The 24,538-nt window shown below is 35.7% G+C and overlaps 2 protein-coding genes across 2 annotated transcripts; one reads left to right on the plus strand and one right to left on the minus strand.

Annotated features, from left to right (window-relative positions):
* Positions 1-1,496: 1,496 nt before the first annotated feature.
* Positions 1,497-18,485, minus strand: si:ch211-197n1.2 (EF-hand calcium-binding domain-containing protein 6). The gene is made up of 12 exons (XM_067404066.1): positions 18,167-18,485; positions 17,369-17,463; positions 13,785-13,885; positions 13,633-13,710; positions 13,368-13,511; positions 9,072-9,209; positions 8,813-8,946; positions 8,331-8,473; positions 8,049-8,245; positions 3,645-3,752; positions 3,159-3,224; positions 1,497-1,623 (listed from the first exon to the last, which is right to left on the minus strand). Exons 1-12 carry the CDS (start codon positions 18,483-18,485, stop codon positions 1,497-1,499), a joined length of 1,650 nt encoding a protein of 549 aa, XP_067260167.1.
* Positions 18,486-20,934: 2,449 nt separating this feature from the next.
* Positions 20,935-23,367, plus strand: slc25a4 (solute carrier family 25 member 4). Its single transcript, XM_067403241.1, has 4 exons — positions 20,935-21,131; positions 21,930-22,416; positions 22,506-22,646; positions 22,758-23,367. Exons 1-4 carry the CDS (start codon positions 21,021-21,023, stop codon positions 22,913-22,915), a joined length of 897 nt encoding a protein of 298 aa, XP_067259342.1. The 5' UTR covers positions 20,935-21,020; the 3' UTR covers positions 22,916-23,367.
* The last annotated feature ends 1,171 nt before the right edge of the window (positions 23,368-24,538 follow it).

Here is a 24,538-nt window from a genome sequence, read left to right on the forward strand (position 1 = left end):
AGCTTAGCATAGTTCATTGAATCTGATTAGACCGTTAGCATCGCGCTTAAAAATGACCAAAGAGTTTTGATGTTTTTCCTATTTAAAACTTGACTCTTCTGTAGTTACATCGTGTACTAAGACCGACGGAAAATAAAAAGTTGTGATTTTCCAGGCTGATATGGCTAGGAACTATACTCTCATTCAGGCATAATAATCAAGGAACTTTGCTGCCGTTCCATGGCTGCAGCAGTGCAAAGATATTACGCAGCGCCCGTGAGCCCCTGCTTGCACAGGGAACGTGCCTTGCAACCATGGAGACGTTTGTGAGAGACGCTGCGTAATATCATTGCGCCTGCTGCAGCCATGGAACGGCAGCAAAGTTCCAGGAAAAATATCAAAGCTCTTTTGTCATTTTTAAGCGCAATGCTAACGGTCTAATCAGATTCAATGAACTATGCTAAGCTATGCTAAAAGTGGTACCGCCAGAACCGGAGATCGGCTGAATGGATTCGAAAACGGTAAAACTCAACTGTTTAACTCTAGGGGAGTTGGAAAATGAGCCTATTTTCAAAAAAAGTGGAGTGTTCCTTTAATGAAAACTGCTGGAAAACACTTAAGAAGGATGCATAAGAAGGATTTGCAAAGGAAAGGTTGTTACTTGGTGAGACTGAAGCAAACAATAGGCTGCGGACATGACATGTAATTTTACTGTAATCAAAGAATATCATAATATATTTTTATTTAGATTTTCAGCATTTGGCTAAAGTCTTTTAAAACAATTAAAACAGTTTTTACCTATTTAAAATTAAATGTAGAAATTTATTAGAACAATTAGAACCTTGTTTTTACAAATGGTCATAAATTGAAATATTATAAACAAACAAACATCAATTTTATATGCAATTGAAAAATCCATTTTTAAGTTAATTGCTTTTTACTTTCTTTGGGCTCTGTGGAGTGAAATCTTAGGGATCCTTGAAACTAAAGGCCTGTTCACACCAAGACTGATAACTGTAATGAAGATATAGTTCTAAAAATCATTGTAAATATAAATGAATAGCAGAGTCCACACCATAACCATAATGAAAACAGCACAGAGGAACGATATAGTTGCAATCTTTTTCAGAGCGTTTTTTTTAAAAGCTGATGAACGTTAAAAACAATGATGGCCAATCACAATCAAGCATTTAATGCGGCAAACGACAAAAATGCAACACATTTGTAATAAACAGAATGATATCTTCCGCTGGTATGGTCGCTAATATTGTTATCGTTATAGTTATCTTTTAAGTTATCGTTCTTGGTGTGAACAGGCCTTAATGCTGATCCCAAAACGATACAGACATCTTTTTAAGCTTGAAAGCTTACTAATTCCCTCTTATTACATTTGTAAGACCTATGCAGAACTACCTCTGTGTTATTTTATTCAGTCTTGCAATATGATGCCAACATTAAATAAAAAATATAAACTAGTGTGCCGTTAACATTGATATACCAAATGTTAAGATGACCGGTCAAAAGGCTCTGTACCTGGTGTCAAAGGCTGCCATGAAGATCGGGTACTGCACATTTCCGTGGCGGTCAAGAGGGAGCCTGTCCAACAGCTGCTCAAACTGAGGGTCGGAAATCTCCAGGCCAAACCTGTGGAGAAGGTCAGGGGAAGGTCAGCACGAGATCACTGATGTCACCACAGGCAGAGAGTCCACTCATCGGGGCGGCCAGTCCAGCAGGCCTTAAGCATACGTCACTCATTGACCTTCTCGCACACTGCAGAGTCAAGAGGTCGTAAGGTCAACTGCCCTCTTCACCCGGGCATCGCACAGAGCTGGACACACACTGGCCAGTCAATCAAGGGATTAGACTTTACATACACGTATGCACACCCTTAAATATTCACTCACACAAACTACAACCTTCACTCGCTCCAGAAAACACAGATAAAGACAAATGAACTTATCAAAGATTATGAATAAAAATGTGAGATTGTTCTTCAGATCTGACAGACATGGTCCACACTGACTACAATACTACATACTCGAATAAAGAGGATTATGGTGAGGTAAATGTGTTTTAAAGGACAGAGAGAAAAGACAGAGGAGTTTCAAACTTCAATAATATGAGTAAATTAGGTTCTCACTCAGTTTAGGCTCTAATCAGGCAGGGGCTTTTTTGAGAGGCACCAGTCTAGGTAATGGCTTACTTAGTCCCGTAGCAAGATAACATATGATCGAAAAAATACTTTCTAACAACTACACATGTCAGTCTAGTATGGTGGTTTTCAACTATGGGGTCTCAGCAAACTTCCAGGGGCCACAAGATGGCTTAAAATAAAGACAAACTTTAAAACAGCTAAAAAATAAAGATGTAAGCTGACATTGTATTTCTTATTTTAATGTAACTGTCATTTTTATTTTTGGACAACTTAAACCATGTTATATGACGGAACTTTAATGTGATCTCTAGGACAAAAAGTCATGAAAAATATGAAAATAAAACAATTAGGATGCCGATAAATTTTTACATTTTTCTAGTTATGTCATGTTTTAAAATATTTTATTGGGTAGACATTGCTGAGAAATTGCAATTTGTAATAAAAAATATATTATAAAATATAAAGATTATAATAAATAATAAAACGCTAAAGAAAATTGTTCCTGAAACTAATGGAATTATGGAATTTATTATTTTTTTTTATTTAAAATTAGTTCATTTAATTATTTTTATATATTGTCAGACCTAGTTTCTGTCAATAAAAAGTTCAAAAATTATCAGCTTTGTCATTACAACAGAAGTACCAGAAATATATTGGGAGGGCTTGGAGTCAAAAATAGTAGAAAACCACTGGTCTAGTGGTATAGTTTTTACCAAGCAAGGGGACCCGGGTTCCAATCCTATGATAAATGCCCTTTGTGCCATTTTGATGTGTTTTGTGTCACCAAATGAGAGGGCTGATGATGACGACAGGAGTTTTAAATTAAATATGCTGAAAGTGACACTCGATCAGACCATGTTAACGTGTGATTTCAAACATTTTCTGCCTACAATAATCATGCAGCTTAATTATCAGTTAGTTTTGTTTTGGAAGCTGCATTCAAACTCCACAAATCTAAGGTGTTCCATGACAGACATTAAAGAGAAAATGATTTTATGAAAGATATGAAAGATAAAGCATTTACCTGCTCTCCATAGCAGCTCTAAACTCTTCTTTACTAACAATCCCTTTGTTAAACTTGTCAATGTTCCTATACAAATACATACACAAAGAGAAAGACACACATATATTTGTAAATTAAATTGCATTCTCTTCTCAAAAAGTATAATGGAGCATTTGCTAAAGGCATAAGCTGTAGGTAAGTAAGAGAAAGGGCTTTTCAAACTCAAGAGAGATGCTTCAAGTTAGAGGATTTGGAGTTAATTTGAGCAGAAGGGTTTCCGTGATGAGGTTCTTAGTAACAACGCAAAGGTATAATTAAAGAGACCAAAAAAAACCTGCCAACCTTTGACCCGAAAGGTAGTAAAACATCTTCCGTGTTAAAAGAGAGAGAAAAGATACCTGTTCTCAATTTAGATGGTGTTAATGGGTTCTTGTTCACAAGGAGAAAAGAGGAGAAAGAGTAGAAGGAAGAAAGAGAGAGGGAGAAAGAGAATGGGATTGTACTCACTGAAAGGTCTGGAGGAGGGAGAGGTATTCTGACTGAAACAGGCGAGTTAATTTGGCCTCTATGGCACTGAAAGTGGAAGCACAACTGAGGTTCTCATCAGAATGAAACCTACAGAAAAAAGAAAAAGGTTCAAACATCCACTACAATAACCCTGGAAGCATTTGATTAAAATAATAATAATAATAAAATACTTACAAAAATATATAAAATGAAGTTAGTTCAGAGAAAATGTATATCATCTTTTGTTTACAGACTGCATTAAATCTAATATTTTGTTATGTATAGCAATGAAATTCATTGATTGCAAAATGTGGCTTAAGAGTCGAAATGCTTTTTGGGGCCACTGTATATTGTCACCATGGTGAAAGGTTTTATACATTGTAACTGTTTGCCTGGCCCATTTTATTCATCTGCCAATCCTTTAAGCTGTGGACCACCCTAATCAAACCAAACACAGCCAGTCTAGGCCTAGTGTTCAGCTGCTGTTTACTCATCCCTGTGTGCTGGGTGACCCAGGGCAGGGAAGAACTATGGGCCGTAAGCTTGTTAGAAATGGAAAGAGTTTGACTACAAGGCTTAAAGATCACTTTCTCTGGATGCTTCTGTGTAATTTGAGCTCTGTGTAAGCAGAGAAAAGAGTTTCTGTTTCCACACTGCTCTGTTACTGATGACAGAATTATCTACACTTATCAGAAACAATATTGTATGTTGTTATATTCCCACCATATACACCACCATTCAAAAGTGTCAGTAAGATTTTAAACTCTATTAAAGTTATTTGATCAAAACAATATAGTAAAAACAGTAATATTGTAAAATACTGGTACATTTTTTTTTTAATCCATTTTAATATATTAGAAAATGTAATTTGTTCATGACTGCAAAGATGAGTTTTCAGCATCATTACTCCAGTCTTAAAGTAACATTTATTATTATTATTATTATTATTATTATTATCATCAATGTTGAAAACAGTTGAGCTGCTTGAAGGGTTAGTTCACCCAAAAATGAAAATTCTGTCATTTATTACTCACCCTCATGCCGTTCCACACCCATAAGAAATGTGTTAATCTTCAGAACACAAATTAAGATATTTTAGTAGAAATCCGATGGCTCCGTGAGGCCTCCATAGGGAGCAATGGACACCTCTCTCAAGATCCATAAAGGTAGTAAAAACATATTTAAATCAGTTCATGTGAGTACAGTGGTTCAATATTAATATTATAAAGCGACGAGAATATTTTTGGTGCGCCAAAAAAACAAAATAACGACTTATTTAGTGATGGCCGATTTCAAAACACTGCTTCAGGAAGATTCGGAGCACAATGAATCAGTGTGTCGAATCATGATTCAGATCGTGTGTCAAACTGCCAACGGCTGAAATCATGTGACTTTGGCGCTCCGAACAGCAGATTCTATACACTGATTCGTTTATGCTCCGATGCTTCCTGAAGCAGTGTTTTGAAATCGGCCATCACTAAATAAGTTGTTATTTAGTTTTTTTGGCAAAAATATTCTCGTCGCTTTATAATATTAATATTGACCCACTGTACTCACATGCACCGATTTAAATATGTTTTTAGTACAGTAATGGATCTTGAGAGAGGAAGTGTCCATTGCTCCCTATGGAAGCCTCACAGAGCTATCAGATTTCAACTAAAATATCTTAATTTTTGTTCTGAAGATTAACAAAGGTCTTACGGGTGTGGAACGGCATGAAGGTAAGTAAAAAATGACAGAATTTTAATTTTTGGGTGAACTAACCCTTTAATATTTACCTGCTTAATATTTGTGTGGTAACCGTGATACATTGTTCTTCAGAATTCTTTGATAAATATAAAGTTCAAAAGAACTGCATTTATTTGAAATATTTTTAACACTGTAAAATGTAAATTTAATTAATTTAATGCATCCTTCTTAAATAAAAATATCAATTACTTTAAAATAATAATAATCTTACTGACCCCGAACTTTTGAATGGTAGTGTACAAAGATTTGTACTTTGTTTACACACAAAATTCTAATAAGTATTTAGATGGATTTACACAGATTTTGGTTAATATTCAGTTGTATTTGTCATGTAGTGAAGTGATTGTCATATAGAGTATGATGGTCACAGACAGCTGGAGGATATCAAACATGATTGATATTTTATGCTGATTCTAGAACACATATTGTTTTAATTTGTCACACGTCTCCTAGCAACAAGGCATGTGTTTCTGTATGACTTTGTTCTATTCGTCTTAAGCCGCGCACACACTGAACAATTGTAAGGCTGATTATGAATGTAAATTGATACTTATGACTGATCGCGTCCGGTCAGAGCCAGTTGCGTTCAGTCTGCGATTACAGTCGGTGTTCAAATTCCATGTGTAAGTATTTAAATCTGCTTCAGTCGCAGGAAACAACCGCTGTATGTTGAGCACAGTCTCAGAATGTTTTAGCTAGTCGTTAAATGTGTGCTTGGCTTTAATGACTGTGAAAGTCTTGTAGTGAAAGTCTGGTAGTGTATGATCCTCAGTCGTTTTTTGTATGATGCCCTGTTTTTCTTCTGTAACTATTTACAAAGTCAGCAAGTGTATGATGCAGACTAAGCCAGGATTAGGTCTTAGTTCGGTTAGGGCATTTAAGTAGCTTTTATAAATGTGCCCTTGAAAAAAACGTTACTGGTGTGGATCTTGACACAAAAAAATTGCAATGGTAAAACAGCTTAAATACTGTGAAACTGGGGGTTAGTGTTTTAAAATCTGTTAAGATTTTAAAAGTCATGTAGTATATTCCAACTTTAAGGCAACTGGCATACAGTATTAATCCACTTGAATGTGGAATATTTATTTATATCTCTATGCATCTATGTGATTTAATCACTGTGTGAATGCAGCTTAAAGCCGGGGACACACTTAACGATTGTAAGGCTGATTATGAATGTAATTTGATACTTACGACTGATCATGCCGAGTCAGAGACAGTTGCATTCGGTGTTTAAATTCTGTGTATTTAAATTGGCTTCAGTCGAAGGAAACAGTCTTTGTGTGCTGAGCTCAGTCTTAGAATGTTGTAGCTAGTCATTAAGTGTGGCTTAAGGCATGCACATAAATTCTTGAAAATATTGGAGATGGAGAGTAACTCAATATACCCTAAACATTAAAAAATAATAATTCTCATTCATGTTCTTAAGAATAAAACTCAAGGGTATGATGATTTAGAAAAATACAAGTCATGAGACTCCTATAAATGTAGGATATTTCTTTTTATGTTTATTAAATTTTAGTAAGCGAAAAAAAGAGTTGCCTCTTTACTAATAAAAAAAATGCAGGTGTTGTAATTGAACCTGGAGAGATCAAAGCTCCATATGAATAAATATAAAAATATTAATATTAATAAATGTTATGACAACTCTTGAGGTGTTTGGCATGGTAATGGGTATGACAATGTTGATATCTTTGGTCTTGGTGGAATAGATCTGAGCAAATACGGGGCTTGCTACTGCCAATACTTACACGACAATGCTGTGAACAAGTAAGATGTGGTGCTGCTGTACAATATAGTGTAAATTACTTATCCATAGCAGATCTATACAGGTGGAGCTGGGGAAGGTGGAGGGTTTCTGAAAGCACGCTGCACTGCTAAGGCAAATGCTACCCATGTATTTCAAGATTGAGCGCGCAAGCTCATTGCCTACTGATACAGGAACCAATCAGCTGTGTCCTATAGATAATGATGTGATTATGAGCAGGATGAGTTAAAGGACCTATTACCCTGCGCCATCTAGAGTTTCATGTCAGAATTTTGGGACCCACTTTATATTAAGTGGCCTTAACTACTATGTACTTACATATACATTAATCATTTGATACAATGCACTTATTGTGTACATACATGTTTTTACAATGTACTTATATTTTAAAAACACCTGCATGTAATTACATCTGTAATTAATTTCTGTAATTACATTTATAACTACACTGTTGACCCATCCCTTACACCAGGGATGGACAACTCCGGTCCTGGAGGGCCAGTGTCTAGTAAAGTTTAGCTCCAACCCTAATCAAACACACCTGAACCAGCTAATCAAGGTCTTTAGGATTAGTAGAAAGTTATAGGCAAGTGAGTTTTTATCAGGGATTGAGATAAACTCTGCAGGACACTGGCCCTCCAGGACCGGAGTTGTCCATCCCTGCCTTACACCTCACCCCTACCCTTAAACCTACCCATACCACCAAAGCTTTCCCTAACCTTACCCGTACCCCACCTCAATAGCAGCAAAAGTGTTTTGCAATTCAATATGAACCCAATAAGTACATTGTACTTATTTTTTGATGTAAGTACATAGTAGTTAAGGCCATTTAATATAAAGTGGGACCGAATTTTGTATTTAGGATGTTGCTATGTTGTAAATCTGACCGGTGTTTTGGGTTGGAGATGATCTTGTGAGTTATGCCATCTGAACTTCTGTCCTGAAAGGTGCGCAGAAAGTTCAAGTACTGCACGCAGCCCTTTTTAAGTTTCAGACCACACCGAGATAGAAACAGACCCAGGTGCTCTCTCTTCAGATGCAGGCCAAACTTCCCTAACACCTGCAGAAAGTCTGCACCCCTCACCTGCAAACAATAAATCAAAGTATGATATCAGTATGATAAACATTTTGGTACCAGCCTGTTTTTGAAGTCCAGTGCTGTTTGTTACCTTCCCGATGCTCTCGGGATCCAGTTGATCAAACTCTGTTTTCATCTTCTGAACTCCTTTCCTGAATCTGTCCTTCAGCCATGTTTCTATGGCGATAGATGTGTGACGCTCCTCTTCTGCATTAGAGAGTGTCCTAGCAGGAGCTGCAGTGAAGAGGGAGGAATGACAGAAAATTATGTATTAGAAGAAAATGAAAACTGTTTGATGATGGATCAGGATTCATTTACTAATCTTCTGATTAGTTCAAATTAGACCAAGCAAAGTCTAAATCATTTTTAGTACCATAAAGAAACAGGACCACAGCACCCTCTATAGGTCGACTGTTACTCAAATGCACATCAATATAAAGCAAAATGAAACTGCTATCATTTTTTCATTTGATTAATGATCATTTTGTAACTGACAGATGAGAATACTTTATAAAGCAGAAAAATGTAGCTCACAAAACAAATTCTATATCATTAGGTAACAGGTAACTTTACCTTTTGTCTCCTCAGCTTTAGCATTAATGGAAGGCTGATAGTTTTTCTCATTGTTTGGTTCAATCCTTCTGCTCAATCCCAATTTCTTCAGAAAAATAGTCTGTTTAACTGCTCCAAGTCCATCCACATCTAGCCTGTTTAAAAAAATTATTATTTATTGAATTTTTTAATAGAAAATTATATTTAAAAAAAAAATATCTGCATGTGATTTGATGGTATGTTTCATATATAATGCATGCACAAAATAATAAATTCAAACCTTTTCCATAATTTTTCAAAATCAGGATCTTTCAAGTGAAGTTTGAGCTTATTGAGAATATTTCTGAACTCTGGGGCAGAAATCCAGCTTTCAGTAAAATTGTCTGACTTGCACAAAACCTCTACACAATCCAGAAACCTGCAGTGGAGAAATGGGTTCACAATCAGGGCAAACAGAAACTCGGAAGCTTATGTTTTCATGTGTATGCACTATTGTTTGAAAGTTTTGGGATCAGTAAGATTTATTAATGTTTTTGAAGGAAAACTTTTATGCTCACCATGTCTGCATTTATTTGACCAAAATACAGTAAAATCAGTAATACTGTTATACCATATATTAATATTGTGAAATATTTTGATATATTTTTAGAAGTAATTTATTTCTGTGCAAAGCTACATTTTCAGAAATCATTATAATATGATACAAAAAATAATATAAAAAAAAGACCTAAATTTTTTTTAATGGTGTATGCTGTGACAGCATTATTATTAAACGTTCAAAATATTGACATACTGAAAATCATTTATTTATTTATTTATTCATTATATTGAAGACATAAAAGATTTAACCCTTAAATGCATACCTCGAGTCTTTTGTGACCCGGGACGTCATTCACTACCCTCCTCCTCGTTAATTTTTTAAAGTTAGACATCAACTTTCTTGGTATTCCTCAATCAATTCATTATAAAGAATATAACAAGAAAAAAATCATAAAATCATAAAAGAATGCCTATTTTTGTATTCATTTTTTGTAAAAATTGTATAGGGTCGCAAACGACCCGAGGTGTGTATGAGTGTACATATATTTTTCTGCACAACAATAATTTAATCTTAGATGACGGAATAAGTGCGATTCACCTTTATTCCACAAGGTGGCAGTGTCTGATACACAATGCTGAAGTGACGACTCAATCAAACAGAAAACGAAATAATAATAACAACATGAAATGGCTCAGTGATTTACTGCAGAGTAAGTACTGAACGCATCAAATATGACTGTAACTGTTACTGGATGGATCTGGTGAAGCTGTTAGTGATCGAAATATTGATTTTGAAGATGAAAATAGTGAAATAGTTTTGAGAATACGTTTGAGATCGCGAATGGGCTCATATTCGTTGACCAGAAACATAAAACTAGCCCATTATTTGCTGAATGTACTGGGAAATGAGCTCTGATGAGGACAGTGATGATGGCATAAAACATCTGCTCAGAATGAGCCCTTTCAAGCTCCAAAAGGTAACAAAATACGATTTATTTTATTCTTCTGTAATTGTTACTCTAATATCAGAGGAGTTTTATATTATCGCGACAGGTAGAGATCCTTCCATGTTAGATACTGATCCGGGTCGATAACGACCCGAATATGTAAGAGTGATTGGCGAAACAGTCATGCATTTAAGGGTTAAATAGACAAGCAGCTAAAATAAAATAAAAAAATAAATTTCACAAGTTAAAAGCATAGTTTTGATAGTAGTAGCACATAGTTTATTATACTTTTTCCCCCTAAAACAATTTTGTAAGTTACCAAAATAAAGAATTATAGATCATAAACATGCTTAACTTTTATTAATTTTTATCTGAGTGTGAGTGTGTGTGTGTGTGTGTGTGTGTGTGTGTGTGTGCACACATACACACACTGTCAATCATACATGTGAGGAGGAAGAGAGCAAGAGCTTAAATGCTTCTCTATTACGTCCCTTCATCTCTTCTACTTATCCTTTCTTTCTATTTTCAACCTTTTTGGACCCATAAATCTGCCTTTTGCGCATTTTTTATCTGTGCCACATTTCTCTTCTTTTCCTGTTGCTCTTTCATCTTTATCCCTCTCTTGCTGTCTTTTTATTCAGTCTTTTTTCTTTCCCTCATCCTATCTTTACCATCTCTCACTTGGACACTCATAATCAATGTGTCTGTAAGAAAGAGAGGGAAAATGTATGAGATTAGTCACAGAGATTTCTTTTTTTTTTTTTTTTGCTCACGGCTGGAGTGTGTCTTGGTCTGACCAGGTCCTATGCAATCAGTACGACACACACACACACACACCAACCAAACTTTCGCACTCCCTCTACAACCTCATTGTATTCCATTGCTTCTTTAAACAGTTAGATACAATAGTAGCAGTAGTACAGACAGGGAGAAACAGAGGGGGTGGCAGAGCAGTAAGCTGCTTTCCTGATCATCCTTTTGCTTTCTGTTCACCCCGAGCACAAGACGTGCTCTGAGCTGCTCTCTCACTCCCTGCTGGTGAACTTTTGAGCGCGAGCAGTTCACATTCTCTGTTTCTGAATCATCATGTCTTTCTAAAGTAGTGTTTGTGTGATGACTTCTGTTTTGTTTTGTTTACAGTTTAGATTCAATAATCATCATACAGTGACCCCAAAATGTATTTGTAGGCTTACGCTTAGACTTAAGCTACACTTAAAATATCTGAATGTCTGAATGATACAAAATATTGAACCAAATGGCATCTATGAATGATGCTAGATCAATGGTTCTCAAACAGGGGGCCAGGAATGACTACTCAGCTAACAGGGAACATTCTCAGAACATTTGGATAACATTCTGTCAAAGTTCTCTTAAAGTTATGAACAAAAATTCTTGCAGTAACGTTAATAGAATGTTCGTATAAAATGATCTGGTCTTTAATAATGTTCTCAAAATTTTAGCACAAAAAACCACATGTAGTTCATAACTGGGCGTGTTTGACAACAATAAAGTAGCCTCTATATATAATGCAATATTGCATTCTTGCTGTTGTTCTGAATACCAGCAGAAGTAATCACAAAGCATCTGGACCAACAGCACAAATCAAATGAGAAAGTGTATGCTTCTATACAACCGTTCAATAAACATGAAGTTAACTTACGCTTTAGACACAATATTTTAAATGCATTCTTGCGTTTTTCTCCACCAACAAAAATAGTTCCAACCAAAGCAAAACTAGAATTGCATGTCAAGCAACTGCTAGTAGTCTAAGCAGTATGTTTTTTTCCCTGAATGTACCTCTTAAACAAATCAGTTGAGTGAATGATTCAAAGGGCCCTATTTTAATGATCTAAGCGCATGGTCTGAAGCGCATGGCGCACATGCACTTAAGGCATTTCCGAATCCACTTCTGCAAGTTTAACGACGAGAAAAATGGTTGGTGCGCCCGGCGCATGGTCTAAAAGGGTTGTCCTTATTCTCTTAATGACTAATAAGTGTGTTTTGGGCGTAACATGCAATAAACCAATCAGAGTCTCATCTCTCATTTCCTTTAAAAGCCAGTTGTGCTCGCGCCATGGCGAATTCGCTATTTGCATGGCGGAATTTGCAAGCGGAAAAACTGAAAAACTGAATGCTTCTCTAGCGGGGAAATGGATCTGCTCACAAGGTTGCGCACGAGCAGACCATCTACTGGAAAAGCTGAATTCCACCAAAGCATTTTTATCTGTATGCACACAATAATATTTTACATTGTAATCCTATTATTTTTAATATTTGGCATGTTTGCGTGCTGCTGCGTGTCCTTGTGTTTGTAATAAGCAGAGTGTATGCACATTGTGCACCCGCCTATAGGGCACATTACTAACACGCTCTTTAAATAACATAAATATTATTAAAATAAATAGATAAATAAATAAATAAATATTGCGTCATTGACTTGTCTACATGACACAGTCTATTTCAGTTACCTCAAAATAGCAATGTCCGAAGCCGCCAACAATGCACATGAACACACCTCGTTATCAGACCAGCATGCCCATGGACACACAAATGGGCTCAAATGCATTTGCTATTTAAACAAAGTGACGCAACACGTGAAAATGATAACTGATTCGGGCTGACACTAGCAAAAGACACGTGTCATATCTGGCGCCACAATTGCTGCCACTCACTTGCTGCCACATACTGGCGTAACAATATAACCTGCAGAAAGAGCCATTGGAAAGCACTGACAAGTAGAGTGAAACAAACTATGAAAGGAACTGGACTATCACAGAGCAAAATCACCAGAGTTAAATAAACTCTGCTCAGAGTACATATGGTCCCTCTTTAAATAGTGTTAAAGTAACACTGAAGCAGAGTTAATGAGATAATTAATTAATTAAGTGATGATTGAGCATTAGTGATGAACACCTGCTGTTAACAAGCAGATGTTATTGATGTTGATTTTTTTTTTTTTTATATATAGAATTTTGATATTTTAATTTCCACTTTCGACCAGATAACAACAAAGAATACATTCAATATGACATTCTGCTCAAGTTAACGACCAAAAATACTTTAGAGTGTCAGGACTGCAGAGATCTCACCTGTTGTGCGCAGGTCCTCTCAGCAGGGCCAGTGTCTGAGGAATTGTAAGAGGACCTGCAGGGTTACTTTTATTGGAACTTGGGTCTTTCAGGGCACCATAAAACTCCTCAAAACTGATAAGCACTCGGTCAGAGAGGTGCAGACTACACAGAAAAAGTAAGGCAGGATTTTTTTTTCAATATATGTATCTCGAAACACTACTAATTAGACAATGAACAACATAACTTTTATTTTGAGAGTTGTTAGAGCATTGTCATTACTTACCGGCATAGAAGGTCTTTCAGCTGTTTAGCTGTGACAGGCTGCCTCAGGAACTTTGTGAGGATTTCAAGTAAAACAGATCTTGGAAAAGAACAAACCATAAGAAAATGGAAACATTTTCTATACTGTAAATCTGTGTGTGCCTGTGTTTTCACCTGTTGACCAGAGGTTTGCCATCAGGGTGGTTGTTCTTGAACATAATTTTGAGTGTCAGAGCTCCAGTAGTTTGAATACGCTCTTTTAGCTTATCTTCCAGCTTTAAATGAAATAAATTTGGTATATTAGTTACACTGATGCAAAAGCCAAAATAAACACATTTTTGATGCAAGATGTTGATATGTTTTTCATATGTTTAAAGCAAAATTCACAAAAAAAATAAGTAAAAAAAAATGTGTGTGTTTTACTTACTCTTTGCTGCTAATATGTTGCTGCTAATATGTTGCAGTTTTATTTTTACTTTTCTTTTCTGGACATTATTATACACACATTAAATGACACAAATAAAAGTAATGCATTCAAACAAATGATTTCTTTGTGAACTGTTTTTTTTTTTTTTTTTTTTTTTTAGTGAATCAAAAACAAAGGACAACCAGGGTTGACAGATTTCCAAACAAATGATTCTTATGAGAATCAAAAACACATAGTGTGACCAATATAGTCAGATTCCTGAATAAAAGACTCATATGAGTCAATCAATTCCTGAACAAATATTTCATGTGTAGGCTGTGTAGATAATCCAATGAAGGTGTGTGACTAGAATGAAAGATAATAATAGACATTTTAATCAACACAAGGAGTGATAGTATAACACAAGCCAAACATAATGTTAACACAAGATGAAGAACAGAGGAGAACTGAAGGCTTAAAAACACAGAGGAAGGTAATTAATGTAACAGGAAACAGGTGTGACACTAATCAGGGACTATGGCAACTAATGAATGACTAGAACTACGACAAAACAATGACATTGAAAACTATGTTTACACAACAATGATGTACAAAAAACGGAAAGTTATAGGTCTATATTTATTTATTTATTTATTTATTTTTTATAAATAATTTGACAATCAAGAATTGAAAAACACTGGTCTGTTTGTTTTTTTATTCACTACAAAGAACCAGCTTGTTAGAATAATTCTGTCATGATCATGTTCTGTTTTGTCTTGTCTAGCAATATGCTGCCAAGTCCGCAGTTTTCCCACAGAATTGGGCTACTTTAACAACACGTTGCTGCGGGTTGTTTTTCATGTCTGCAGGTTGGAGCAACCCCAAATAACATGATATTTAGCCCCTAGTATGCACTAAAAAACGCAACCCCAGTGATTTCAAACTAAAATGGGCTCTGCAGCGTTTTCGAAAGTCTCAGTTTTCTATGGTCGAAAATGCAGGAGTAGTGTAAACGACAAATGTAACCATAGCAAAAGTTATGCATTTTAAAATGAAAATGCACTAGTGGAAACGGGATCTTGGGGGCTGTTTACAGGACACTGCATTTTGGCCGTTAATTTACATGACAACGGCATTTTGGGGGCCTGAAAATCAAAGTGAATGTTTTTGAAAACGAAACCATTATCATCTCCGTGTAAACTACAAAAATGTGAATTTGTGAAAACTGTGACATCATGCGAATGTGTATTAATAAGTGTACATTCAATAGGTGAGTAGTGTTTCTTTACAAAGTGACATCGCCAACTACTGGTCTGGCATAATACAGCATTTTTAGTCACTTTCACAGATCTGTGTGAACTGGGATCGTTTTGATAATGTTGTCGCCTGTACGCAAAAAACGTAAAGGTGAAACACTTTAGTACTCTTTTCTGCAGTATATATGTTGCAGATTGATTTTGTTTTTTTATTTTCTCCCTGGTGATTACTCATATTTCTACAACATAGACTGATCATTCTAGACTCTGTGTAATATCTGAGATATCATATTTCCATGTAATATTAATCATGCAGATTCATTTGAAAACAGCACTAACCGAAAGATTTTAAAGTACGGCTTCTGAATGTATTAAATATGATGAGTGACAGCATTTCAAGTGTCTTTTGTGAGCGGGATGGGATGGAGGGGTTGAGTGTTCATCCATACACCCACTCTGACTCTTGTGACGGGTGTGTGTGTGTGTATGTGTGTGTGTACCCCCACTGTGTGACTAAGGCAGCTCTCGTGACCAGGCGGAGTCGAGGGGGCCTGTGTGCTGGGTTCAGTCGGTCAGACAGACAGGACCCCAGGGATAAGACTGGCAGGGTTAATCACACACAACACCCCCTCCAGAAGACAGACACCTGCAGATTTGCAGGACTTTCTCTCTCACATGCCCATTTGCACATATACTCCCCCCTTCTCCTCTTTATCACTCTTTGCTAATGTCTCTCCTGGGTAAACTCGGTTATACTTTGGTGTTAACCACTGAGCTGCAGCTGAGATTTTATCAGTTCTTGTGTTTTATTCTACATGAGCAGTAGCTTTCTTTCTCAATGGGATAATGCCAGGCTTTGATGTCAAATGGAGGAACACAGGCCAGCAACACTCTCATTGAGAGGAAAGCACATGGGGATACTTGAGAATATGCCGGTATTAATGCACTGCACTAGAGTTAAACTCTGAATCACATTGTGCATGGAGACCTATGCAAACTTGTGCACAGTGGCTCCAAACCATATGTTAATTAAAATGCTTTTTTTTTGTTTTTGTTTTTTTAAACTGCATTAAATAAAATATTAAACCAGGCTGCAAACTCCAACCACTTTTTCTCAGCTCTAATTTCACTTGTCTTGTCCTTTTTTTTTGGCCATCATTTTTAACTGGTCCACAGTTGGAGTGAATGTATGAAGTCAGATGAACCTAAGTTCACACAGGTGTCTTAATATAGTAAGCAAAGGTGGACTTCATCACATTAATTATATATATATATTTTTTTAAAGTTTGGAATAATTTATATTTTTTATGTTTTTGAAAGAAGTCCTCGCCAATTATTTGATCAAACATACAGTAAAAACAGTAATATTGTTAAATATACAGTTTAGCAGAACTGTTTTAATGTATTTTAATTTACTCCTTTGATAGCAAAGCTGTATTTTCAGCAGTCATTACTCCAGTCTGTAGAATCACATCATACATTTTAATATACTGATTTGGTGTTAAATTATTATCAATTATTAGTGCTCAAAAATTAATAATGACCCTTATTATCATCATCATCAATGAAAACAGATTTTGCTGCTTAATATTTTTGTGGAAAAATTGATAATTTTTTTCAGCATTCTTTGGTGAATAGACAAATTACTTCAAATGAATAATATTTCACAATATTACAGCTTTAACTGAATTTAATATGCAGCCTTGGTGAGCATAAGATACCTTAAAAAACATTTTAAAAAAATCTTAAATACTACAAACTTTTGACCTTTAGTGTTTGTCTTTATTTACAGTACACAGTATTAATAAGTATTAATAATATTTTATAATATAAAAGCTAACCATTTATTTAAATTAAATTATAGGCTACTTTGATATTTTATTATCAAACTTAATGATATTCATGTCTTAAGTGTTCAAATACTGGTTCATAAATACAACTTTTGGGGCTACTGTATAAACCGCTGCATCTTTTAATCCAATAATCATAAACATATGATTACACAGTATGTCCCACTTTATATTAGGTGTCTTTAACTACTATGTACTTACATTTAAATGAAAAATTTGTGACCAATAAGTAAATGTGTGTAATACCTGATCAGTTTGATCTGTCATCCATGGACCAGTGCTGGAGAATGTCAAATGAGAAACCCTACTAATGGATCGATTCTCTGATGCCGCCCTGTGACCTATACCAAACACACAAACCAGACAAGCATGCATACAAATTACTATGTTTAATACATCCATTAGGCTATTTACTTGAATGGGGGACCAAGGTAAATATCAAAAACTTTCCAAACTTTTTTGTCATCACAACAGGATTGTGTAAATTAAAAATATTTGTATATAAAATATATTTTTAAAAATATTATTTTATAGACCCGTACATGTTCCTGCGGGATACTGTTGCTCTAAATGCTCAAGTCTTTGAAACTAAACAAGAAGATACTCAAGTTCCACTGATCACTAGACAATTCATTCCTCTGATGAGACAGCGCCCTCCTGTGGTTGAATACGTGACAGCCTGAATATTTATGAAATTTACGAATTATGGTGGTTAAGCAGCAAGAACTGGTTTTCCTTTATTGATATATATATATATATATATATATATATATATATATATATATATATATATATATATATATATATATATATATATACCAAAATCAGATTTTCATGACTAAAAGTTACTCGAAATGTTGTGTTGAAAGATATAGATGTTTTACAGTCAGCAATTTATTTGTCCTCCCCTGTTTCAGGAGCTGAAATGTTGATTTATCCGACAGCCAGACCTTCACACAACATTACCATTCCATTATCTGCAGCTGTAGGTGGTACAGCCCTTTCATACTAACAAACTGCAAAAATGTCAGGCTAGTGACTCACGGAAGGCAGGCAGTTTGGCTTTATCCTGGTCGTGGATGACCTCGTCTCCCTCGGGGATTTGTTCTGGAATATCTAATCCTCCTCTTTTTCCTTTCTCCATCAGAGAACTTCTATCACTTCTGCTGCTCTCACTGCGAAAAGCAGAATCCAGGCTCTCCGTCCCTGGAGACTGAGGTCTGGCTCCTCTTTGAGGCATCCAACATCTCTGTTCTCTGCCGCAGTCTGTGGAAAAACCCCGGAGAGAGATGAGATCTGGATCTCCAAGTCTTGATGAAGGGTGTTGAATGGCCGGGAGCCGTACAGAAGCCACCGTGGACATCCTGACTGAAATGTTTAAGTCAACTTTCCTGGGAAGCCCTCTTCCAACGTGCGTTACGCACTAAGAAAAGAGATTAAATTCGATCAATTACGCATCGAACTCAGCTCTAAAATGGCTTGAATATCTAAAGTTCCGTGTAGTACAATGCTGAAAAACTTTTATGAGAGGAGATACTGTCTGCGTACTGTTTTATTACAGAAGAGAAGCCAAGTTGCTCTTAGCAACATCAAGCGCTCGCGCCTAGGGTTGCAGGTTACGAGAGCAAATCGTAAATGCGCGTGATGTTTATACAGGAGATCAGGAGAAATGAATTTAAATAAAGACATACTATGCAATTTTCTTTTCTTTCTTTATTTTTTTTTTTTTTTTTTTTTTTTTTTAATGTAAATGTAATGAATCCTAACCCAATCCGTAAAAGAAAACGTTTAGCATTTTTAATTAAAGAATGTATTTATGTTTCTACATTAGGCCTAATCATTTCCAAAGAAAGGTTTTGACAGATTTAACTTCCGGTCCGTTTCGACTCCAACCTAAAGCAATAATATGCTAATAATAAGAATTCGTTACATTTTTTTTTTTTTTTTTTTTTGCGCTTTTCAAGTAAACCCACCACATACTTAGTAGTAATTTAACAAAATAAAATGCAAACATAATAGAAACAAACTCTCGGTGATCTCTGTTTGGCATGTTTATTAATTCTGGGCTTAATATTCCAGTTTCAAAGGAGAGAGAGTGAATAAAAATAAAAGAAAGTGAATAAAATAATTTTGGTCCTGTGACTGAGGACATTTGAGCTGATGTGTCATTAATTACAGTTCTGGCAACCAATCAAATTCTCATTGTGTGTTGCAAAGAAGAGTCTCCCACATTGTTTTAGTAACATTCAAAACCATTCAAGAAGAATACGGCTGTAGGCCAGGCAACAGACCTAACTAACAGACTGAGGGGGAGAAAAAACATGGGGTAGTGGTTTCAAATATCTAAAACTGCAATCAGAATGTGCTGTAACCACACATAGCCAACCATGCAAACTTTGAAGTTGTAGCCTATATTTGTTGGGTATAGGCAGCAATTTTAAGTATTTCAGCATTGTTCCAACAATAAATTTAGAAAAATTAAGCTTATTTTCACTATGCAATAAATCAGTGTAGCATTAAACAGCTGCAGAAAACGTCCTGTGCATTTTGGGACAGTCTGTCACGTGATAGTTGCGAGTGCAGGTCACTGGGAACTTCAAAGTGAAACTTATTGTAGACTATATAGGGTGAGATCAGCAACATAAGATATAGCTAGTTCTTCAAGTAGCCTTGTTTCTTGATCAGTTTTCAGGAGGCAAACAAATGCAATACTCCCTAATTGTTGCCAATAAATTTGAGTGAAATGCAATGCCTAACATTATTCAGAAGCCTAAGATTATCACATTGAAATGAATTAGCATTTACCATGGTTGTGGAATCAAACACTCTTTGGGGGGAGTTTAAGCTTTTATTTGTGTTCCATCGCGAATCTACCAAGAACTGTAATTTTGCAGTTTTCACCTTAATGTTACAGTGTATCTTGCATTTTAGGGCTACTGACCTTTACGACCCTGATTCTAATCAAATAACCTACTTTATGTACACTTAAAATAAAAAAAGTTGCTGCCTTAAATTCCTAAGTAATCAACTTGGATGTTTAAGTCAGTTTAACTCAAATTACATTAAACTGACTTAAAAAAAATGAGTTGAATCTTGTGTAACTTATTTAAAAATGTTGAAAATTGCTTAACTTATTTTAACGAGTTCAAGCAATTTAAAAACATGTCATAATTTATTGATCATATTTTTTTTACAGTGTAGAAACAATACACAGAATTTGAAATATCACAATGAAAATTCAAATGATATTTAACACAAAACTTAAAGTAAACATTAATATAGAAAACATTAACTGAATACATAGAACAAAAATACATTAAAATATTGCAGATGTTGACTGGATTTACATTGACCTATGACATTTACAAATACTGATCAACTTTATCCTGGAAGAATAAACTGAATTTAGAATAGACCTACATAATTTAGTAAACAAAATAGCATTTACGATTTACTTTATTTCATATGCAGTAATATTCTTGTAAAACAATGCAAGGTTGACAAAGTTCATGTGGTAAAATGGTTTCTCAATAATATATTAGAAATTATAGATAACCCTTTTCCAGCGGTAAAAAGAAAATATAAATCCGACAGTTATTTTGGTAATAGATAGCCTATGTATGCTATGTGAGAACTTAAATTTGTCCTTTAAACGTCCCCAATTCCATGACCCAGGACATTAATGAACTTGCGCAAGACTAATGGCCTCTGACCCGGGATATTTATTCAGCTCTGAGTTTCTGTTTGGTCCCTCGTGGATCCATCATCTGCTCCTCTCGCGATAATGAGTCTGGATATATTGAGAGCAAACACGAGCACTCGTCCATTTGAAGGGGCGTCGCAGGGGTTCTAATAGGGTCCTTTGGTGGTGAGATTGTCTTCCAGGAGATAGGACATCATGTCTGACGCAGTAGTTAGCTTCTTGAAGGATTTCTTGGCCGGTGGTGTGGCCGCTGCCATCTCCAAGACAGCTGTGGCCCCCATTGAAAGAGTCAAACTGTTACTGCAGGTACGTTTTAAAATCAGAATAAATAATCTCCCGATTTTAGCGAATATCCTCGTAAATAGCTTGAAAAAAGTTGCATGCAAGTCACAACTGCATATATTTAAAAGAGGGTGCACTGAACTTGCATGGAAAGTTAGTTTAGCTTAAAAATGTTTAGGTAAAATTTGAATCAATTAATCAAACATAATAGACTAAACAGGAGAGTTTTGCGGATAATACAAAGGCCTATACAAACGATGGCGCTGTCCATGGTGCTGCTTTATAAAGCGTTACTAGAACTGACAGAAAAAAGTGTAATTTCAGCAAAGAGTAAGTTTAATTAATGTTGTTTGCTCATTTAAGTAGTGCTTTTCTCAACAACAAAAAAAGTAAAAATAAATAAATAAATAAATAAATAAATACATTTAAATATTTGACCTTGAAGACTTCCGTCACTCTTTCCGTCAGTGTTCATAAAGGCCAATCATGTGTGTTAAGATCGTGTCTACGAAGAGCAGCGATATTTGGTGTAAGTTTAAAGTTAAAAATAGTCTGGAAGCTGCAACCCAATACTTAAACCCCGCGCGCAAGTGGGGTGTGTGACGCCAAGTGCGGCTCGTGCACGTCTACAGACTGAACTCTAAGTGTAAAAATCCCACTGTGAAGTTTTGTGGCTCACTTACACAGGACGATCATGCAACACTAACACGGAAATAAATGAAATCACAGCTCAGAAATCTATATCCCATAATTCACATGTGACCACAGTGATATCAAGTGTGCCTTCTTCCACTTACCAACTGAAACTGTGCTGCTTCACAGGTCCAGCATGCCAGCAAACAGATCACAGTCGAGACACAGTACAAAGGCATTGTCGACTGTGTAGTGAGAATTCCCAAAGAGCAGGGATTCCTGTCCTTCTGGAGAGGCAATCTCGCCAACGTCATCAGATACTTCCCCACACAAGCCCTCAACTTTGCCTTTAAGGACAAGTACAAGAAGATCTTCCTTGGAGGAGTGGACCAGAAGACCCAGTTCTGGCGTTGGTTCGCTGGTAATCTGGCCTCTGGCGGTGCCGCCGGTGCCACCTCTTTGTGCTTTGTCTACCCTCTTGATTTCGCCAGAACAAGGCTTGCTGCTGATATCGGCAAAGGCACAGCAGAGAGAGAGTTCACTGGTCTTGGGAACTGCATTGCCAAGATCTTCAAGTCTGATGGTTTAAAGGGTCTCTATCTTGGCTTCAATGTGTCTGTCCAGGGCATTATTATCTACAGAGCTGCTTACTTTGGTGTCTATGATACAGCTAAAGGTAAGCGACTATTGGGGAACATCTGACATGGATAAAATTAATTGCTTGTTAAATACAACTCAGTGACATTGCCGAACTCTATCACTTAGGTATGCTGCCAGACCCCAAGAACACGCACATTGTCATCAGCTGGATGATTGCCCAGACTGTCACAGCTGCCGCAGGTATCATTTCATATCCCTTCGACACCGTCAGACGTCGTATGATGATGCAGTCAGGACGCAAAGGAGGTAAGCCAAAGGATCGTGCAATTCTGGCACAAACCAATGTTTTATGGATTTTATGTTTGATTCTAAAAACAGCTCGATGATCAGTCTAACGCATATTTTTCTTTTTAAAAGCTGACATTATGTACAAGGGCACAATCGACTGTTGGAAAAAGATCACTAAGGATGAGGGTCCCAGAGCTTTCTTCAAGGGTGCCTGGTCCAATGTGCTCAGAGGCATGGGCGGCGCATTTGTGCTGGTTCTGTATGATGAGATCAAGAAGTACACATAAACATTCTCCATTCATCATGTCGATTCCAGCAAAGGAACCCCTGAGCACTGTGTATGTCTTAATTGTGTAGAGTGTTAACAACCAGGGCGAAGTAGGGGAAGTGTACTTAGTCAAGCTGGCCCAGGGGTGGATTGTGATCATGTGATCGTAGGTGGCCACTGCACCCTCCACTCCAACACTTGTAAATATATTTAACTCTGCCTACTGCCCCTCAGTTTTAGATGACTTTCAGTCTGAGCAGATTGAAGGTTTTTTTTTTTCTTTTTTTTTTCTCATTTATTTATTTGAATCAATCCGTCATAACTCAGAGTCTACATGTTCTACAGTGGCTCTTCTCTTCTGTAGCTAGCTGAACACTCCCAGACTGAAGCAAGTGGCTGTACACTGGAAAGCTGACTGTTCTTGTGGTTTATTCCACCTTATGTGTTCTTTTAATAAGAATAAAGCTGAAAATACAACTTGTTTGTTTCTGTTGTGGTTTCATTCTTTGATATTATAACATTTCTCCCTGACAGATTTGATCACAATTAAAAAAAAAAAAAAGTTGAAAGTTTTGTTACAGCTCAGTAACGCTAATGGACTCATATTGGCGTCATAGTTCAAATGCTTTCACAAACATTTAAATGAACAGAATTAATGAAGAAATCTGTTGAAATTTAATTATTCTCATATTATATCAAATACATAATATACAGTGTTTGGGGTCAGTAAGACATTTTTAAGATTTTTTTTTTTTAAAATAAATCAGTTCTTTTATTCAGCAAGGATGCATTAAATTGGTCAAAAGTGACATTAAATACATTTAAAATGTTACAAGATTGCATTCTATTTATGAAAGAATCCTGAAAAATAAATAAATAAATAAATAAGAAGAAATGCTTCTTGAGGACCAAATCAGCATATTAAAATGATTTCTGAAGGATCATGTGACACTGAAGACTGCTGAAAAAGCAGCTTTGCTATCACAGAAATAATTTACATTTTAAAATATATTAAAACAGAAAATATAAGCAGCCTTGGTGAGCAAAAAGACATAAAACCTTTCTTTTCAACAGTATATATAAATATTACAATTTCATAATATAATATTATACTACAAACAATTATAAAATTGTATTACAAATTATAAGGATAATATAAGATTATAAATTATAAACATCTTAAAAAGTAAATAAAAGCATTACTTGATGTTGAATGCACATTAACTACTGATCTGTAAAGAAATACAGTACAGTCTAAAAGTTTGGAACCACTAAGATTTTTAATGTTTTTAAAAGAAGTTTCGTCTGCTCACCAAGGCTACATTTATTTAATTAAAAATACAGTAAAAAACAGTAATATTGTGAAATATTATTACAATTTAAAATAACTGTGTACTATTTAAATATATTTGACAAAGTAATTTATTCCTGTGATGCAAAGCTGAATTTTCAGTATCATTACTCCAGTCTTCAGTGTCACATGATCCTTCAGAAATCATTCTAATATGATGATTTGCTGCTCAATAAACATTTATGATTATTTTCAATGTTGAAAACAGTTGTGTACTTTTTTTTTTTTTTCAGGATTCCTTGATGAATAGAAAGTTCAAAAGAACAGCATTTATCTGAAATACAAAGCTTC

Source organism: Chanodichthys erythropterus, chromosome 12, assembly GCF_024489055.1.
Source record: "Chanodichthys erythropterus isolate Z2021 chromosome 12, ASM2448905v1, whole genome shotgun sequence".
NCBI lineage: Eukaryota > Metazoa > Chordata > Actinopteri > Cypriniformes > Xenocyprididae > Chanodichthys > Chanodichthys erythropterus.

Excerpts from the sequence above, each read along its gene's own strand:
- si:ch211-197n1.2 (XM_067404066.1), bottom strand. The coding sequence starts at position 18,485 with ATGTCCACGGTGGCTTCTGTACGGCTCCCGGCCATTCAACACCCTTCA. Across the intron at positions 8,947-9,071 it reads TTTGAAAAATTATGGAAAAG|GCTAGATGTGGATGGACTTG; the intron begins GTTTGAATTTAT and ends TTTTTTAAACAG. Across the intron at positions 3,225-3,644 it reads TCCCTCCTCCAGACCTTTCA|GAACATTGACAAGTTTAACA; the intron begins GTGAGTACAATC and ends GTATTTGTATAG.
- slc25a4 (XM_067403241.1), top strand. The coding sequence starts at position 21,021 with ATGTCTGACGCAGTAGTTAGCTTCTTGAAGGATTTCTTGGCCGGTGGT. Across the intron at positions 22,417-22,505 it reads TGTCTATGATACAGCTAAAG|GTATGCTGCCAGACCCCAAG; the intron begins GTAAGCGACTAT and ends TCTATCACTTAG. Across the intron at positions 22,647-22,757 it reads GCAGTCAGGACGCAAAGGAG|CTGACATTATGTACAAGGGC; the intron begins GTAAGCCAAAGG and ends TCTTTTTAAAAG.